This window comes from Montipora capricornis, chromosome 5 (genome assembly GCF_036669925.1).
Source record: "Montipora capricornis isolate CH-2021 chromosome 5, ASM3666992v2, whole genome shotgun sequence".
Taxonomy (NCBI): Eukaryota; Metazoa; Cnidaria; class Anthozoa; order Scleractinia; family Acroporidae; genus Montipora; species Montipora capricornis.
Genome location: NC_090887.1, coordinates 14,765,231 through 14,770,230, shown reverse-complemented (window position 1 = coordinate 14,770,230; position 5,000 = coordinate 14,765,231). Strand labels below are relative to the sequence as shown.

The window sequence follows — 5,000 nt, the reverse complement described above, 5'->3', positions numbered from 1 at the left end:
TCAGCCTTCTCAACAGTAGAACTGCCGTGCACAGCATTCTTCATTGCGTCTGTTCCAAACTGTGCCCGAAGTCTGTAAGCAAGCGAGAGATTAAAACCCTTCATTATATTTCAAACGAAATGTCCGGAAAACTAAGACCTAAGACCCGGAAACTTAAGACCCGGAAAACTAAGACCCGCAAAAATAAGAGCTGAAGCGAAACAAAAAGAGATACCAGTAATTAATAATTTTCCTCCATTGTTTGGGACTGCGGACCTCGCAATTCAAATAAACCGGAAAATTACTAATTACCTCTGTTTGTTTGGCTTCAATGAACTATGGACCGCAAACCGCGGTAACTAGAATTTTTGGGGAATACTGCCGTGTTCTGGGTCTTATTTTTGTGGGTCTTAGTTTTCCCATGCAGTCTCAGGTTTCCGGGTCTTAGGTTTTAGGTCTTAGTTTTCTTAGTCTTATTTTTATCGTCACAATATTCCGGTCAACCGGCACAGCAATATCACCTAGCCAGGAAGCTCTCTCTCTCGTAGCTTCACTCTCCCTCTTCTAACTTCCTCAATCTTGCTTAAATCTCTCCGCCATACTGCAATGCTATTCCTAAGCCTTCTCTTCCAAAAGGGCTCTAAATTCTTCTTCCTCCCGATCTTTTTCTTTGGGATCTTCCCTAGCATATCCGTGGTGACATATGCAGCGGCATATAGCAGATCATTCGTTGTTGGTATCAAACTCACAGCCTCTGGCAATGATTTCATCCTGTTCGAGTTTTTCCAACCAGTTCTTGACCTTGATCTGCCTGACCTGGTCGGCCAGTCTCTGCTCACTAACATTCTTCAGATCTTCTCTAGGGCTACATCCTCTCCACAGCGCCACCAGCCGTTTCCTATAACCACGACTCTCAGGCTCACTTTTGACATAACACTCAAATAGGAGTTTGTTGTCCGCCTTCGCCCCAAGCAGCTCTTCTTCCCATCGGTAGACCTCCCTCTTGTTGGCTTATGGGCAACTCAGATACCCCAGTAACAGAAGCATGCCCTGTCTCTTCTGCACCGGGGGGCTCGAACACCCTCACACTTCACATAGGCAGTTTGGGGCCCCCCTGTTCCGTTAATTCAGTAAACTTTTCCATCATTACTTGAATGAGATTGGTTATGTATAGACGTTTTCGTCCCACCTACCCTTTGCCGTAACCCTGACAGTGGGTGAGTGGGTGGCTACAGGGTTACCGGCACTTGGCAAAGGTGCCACCCCAGACTCTTTTGGGTGGGGGCGTCCATATTTCCGTGGTTGGCTGAGGCTCCAACCTGTCCTACCCCAGTGCCCATTTATTATTATTATTATCATTATCATTATCATTATCATTATTATTACTATTAAATAATCTCAGATAGAATCCGGTTTTCATTGGTTCTGGGCAACAACCAGTTGTCTAAGGAAACCAAGAAGCGTCCTTCATTGTACTTTCTTCTCCTGCCTACATTTCCTGAGCACTTTCCTAAGAATCCTTGCTGATCCCAACAGTACAGATCTCTGAATCAGTTCAATGGTTGTGTCTACAAAACTGATTCAGAGATCTGTTGTTGTTGTTATTATCATTATTATTACTATTATTATTATTATTATTATTATTATTATTATACCATTTCATTACAATCAAATAGTTTAGTCTTAAGCATAAAATCCTTATATATGTCTTGATAATTGATAATAAACAGGTTTGAAAACACGTACGAGTCTGGTGCAACTTCTAAAGCTTGCTGTGGATCAGTGGGACCCATCATAGCTCTCCAGCCACTGACTGCATCCTCTCTTGATAGTACCATAAATAATGTTGGTCCACTGCAATTAATAAAAATAAATATATAGCTGTAACAGTTGTAGTCCTTGAAATTCTTGTTTGCAATGCCACAGTATTCCTGAAAGGTATGACGCATGATCACAGTATCAAAGTATAGATATCAGTGGCTTTAACCAACCGGTTGTATACCTAGACATATGATCTGTAAGTCCATCATAGAAGTCTTTTCCTTCATGTTCCTGGTAGAACTGAGCTGCTAAGTCTTTAGTTAGGGTCACCTCCTTCTCAAACTGAATCTTAAAGCCTGCTTCTTTGATTCGCTGTATCACATCCTCTGTGCAAAATAATCATGAAAGAAATATTTATTAAACTATTTACCTACATAAAACTGTAGCAGTTATGCAAACTAAATGAATGAATGAAAATAGACCATTTTTACAGTTGTGTGCTAATTGGCCTATGAATGAAAGTGAGGCTTAAGTTCACATTGTTTTGATAGAAACCTCAATGCTTTTCTTTATTTATGTAAGTTCCAATTGGTTAACATGAGAACAAAATCATTAACATAGGAAGAGCTGGGAAGAAGGTCTACTCCAGCCTCAATTCCATTTAAAGGCTAGGTAACTAAGCACATAAACTGTAAAAAGGTCTACTGTAGATTGTTTATCCCATTGATTGCCGGGGGTTCGATCCCCATGGACGAGTAAAATCGTCTCGCGTTAGACAGAGTAAAATACCAAGTATGGCCGGTTCAGGCTGGCTTGGGAGTCAATTAGGCACATTGGTGAGCAAGGCCCATACAAACAAAGTATAGACATTAACGGTAAGTATCAAAAGCTTTAAACAAGTAATATTATTTATGCTAACCCCTTTTATCTGGTTCCATTTCTGGCTTGATAACAGCTACAGTAGACTGCATTGGGAAAAACTGCTGGATTTCCTTTTCTGCCGCCACGGTTGAATCAGATCCATGCAAGGGATTGATAGGACTGTCTTCTACATGAAACTGGTGCCTGAAGCTGCATAATTTATGGTAATTATTACTTCTCCAGTTATAAATTACTGTGAACTGACAGCAGAAAAACCTGAGGCCTCACTGTTCCAAAATGCATTCAACTTTTTTTTGATACCCCAAGAGCCAAAGATGCTAGCACTGTGTTAATACTGATGTTAACAACCTTTCAAACATTAATTTTTGAGTAGCTCTGCATCTTTGTAGTTATAATGTTCCACAGCTTATCTACAAATCCATTCCAATATTGTTGACAGGTTGGTTTAATGCTCCAATAAACTGTTCTTTGAAGTAACGATTTTTTTATATTATTACACTTTTAACATCTTTTTGAAATCTTCCTTTTTTCCTTTCTCTGTCTGTAGCCATTCTTAAGCAACAAATTATTGAAAGGGCAGATTTCAAGCAAAAGATGAAGTCTTGTTCACCATAATTAGAACAGTTAGCAATGACGGCATGGACGAGAATGAGAATGTAGCAGGGAAACGTGATTTCTCATTGCAGGCCAGGGATAATTTTTGGATTATGGCAACTTGTTTCACATTTATGCCCACTGTCCCGAGATTAAATTGGCATAAACTGTATTGCCTGTCAAAACGTAAATGTTACATGTTCATGTTATCCACAAAACCTCAAATTTGGCAACTTCATTTCTTTGGTTTAACGAAAATGGCAAAGAAATGTGCCAAAATTTCAAATGCACCTTTGAGGTGATTCACAGTTTTTGCTCTTCAAATCTCTTGTTTTTGTCCCTGCCATCCTTGTTAATGTTGACATTGCTTAGGGTCCCAAATCAGCAGGTACAAAAAAAAACGTCACAGGTCACAGGTCATTATTATTTTTGCCAATACAGAAAGTATCCTAAACATTCATTAAAGCTAGCCTTTGGCCTAATTAAGGCCTAATGTTAGCATTTTAATATTTTGTAAACATGCAATTAGGGTTGTTTCTATATTGGTAAAATAATGACCTGTGACCTGGACCTGTGACCTGTAACTGGTGTTTTGTACCTGCCTGTCCCAAATAATACTATTACCCGGTACTTTGTTTTGGAAGAATTTTTGTTTTGTTGATATTTGCTATCCAATATTTTGCACAGGAAACTGGGGCCAAAATTATTGTCTATATAGCAACCCAGTGACTGGTTTCTTGATCCAACCCATCTCAGTATATAATGCATTTTGTCCAAAGGAACAATACCCCATTCATGAATTTGAAACAAAATAATATTGGAATTTGCACACACTCTGAGCCTAGGAATTAATTAAGCCAAGTTTAAATGTTTGTGCAACATGCTTAACAGTTAGGCAGTGATTTTAACCTGTCAGCCATTGGCAAGTGCATAGCACATGATCAATAATATAATCAGTACGTAAGAACTTAAGTGCAGTTACATTCACATAAATAGGCCATTTTACAGTTGTTGGCGTAGCAACCTAGCCTATGAATGGCTGCGAGGCTGCCAGTGGCCTTGCATTGATACGGCCCCACTGCTTTTATCATGTAAATTGTGTTTTTGTAATTCTAATTAGTCCATATTAACATTACAAAAGCATGAAGGTTTGTATAAAAACAGGGTCACCGGCAGCCTCGCTTCCATTCTTAGGCCCGGTAACTTAGCTACAACTGTAAAAATTATGGTCTATTATTATACTATCTAGTGCAATATTATTGAATTAACATCAAGTACCACTTATGTCCAGAAATGACGCTATAAATAGATGCAACCCCAATTTTGACATCCAACACGAAGTATCCCTTTATGTCTAAGCCTTTGCTGCCCATTTCCAACAATGAGGTAAGGGTAAAGATAAGCATTAATTTTGTAGCTTAGGGTAAATGTAGCGATTTATCTTTACTTGACGAGCAGCACTTGTGGGACACTTTGTGACGTTATTTGTCTGTATTCCAAGACATGAGTGATGTTGAAGTTGGGAAAGAAGAGCAAAGTGACACTTCGATCTTGATGCTTATTGAAATCCGACGGCATTTAATTAGGGTCAATCCTGGACAATAATAAACTGTCATATCTGTCAAGCACACACTGACTTTAATTTACCTTAACAAGTATTACCTTCATTTGCTTCCATTAGTTATAAAATAACAGAGTGTAGTTTTACAGTTAACTTCAAGTTGCTTATTTCTCTTGATGTGAATTAATGCCTGCTACTTGATGTATCTACTCAATCTAGTTCT

The 5,000-nt window shown here is 38.9% G+C and overlaps 1 protein-coding gene across 5 annotated transcripts in view; it reads right to left on the bottom strand.

Moving 5' to 3' along the window:
* Positions 1-5,000, bottom strand: part of LOC138049593 (thioredoxin domain-containing protein 3 homolog) — a 33,007-nt gene that overhangs the window by 11,869 nt on the left and 16,138 nt on the right. For all 5 annotated transcript variants that reach the window (XM_068895958.1, XM_068895961.1, XM_068895957.1 and 2 more), the window contains 4 exons: positions 2,660-2,811; positions 1,982-2,126; positions 1,726-1,833; positions 1-72 (listed from right to left, as the gene is read on the bottom strand). The exon at positions 1-72 is cut by the window's left edge and continues 59 nt beyond it. In XM_068895958.1, the coding sequence (XP_068752059.1) occupies positions 1-72; positions 1,726-1,833; positions 1,982-2,126; positions 2,660-2,811 (477 nt within the window). The remainder of the gene's footprint in view (positions 73-1,725; positions 1,834-1,981; positions 2,127-2,659; positions 2,812-5,000) is intronic.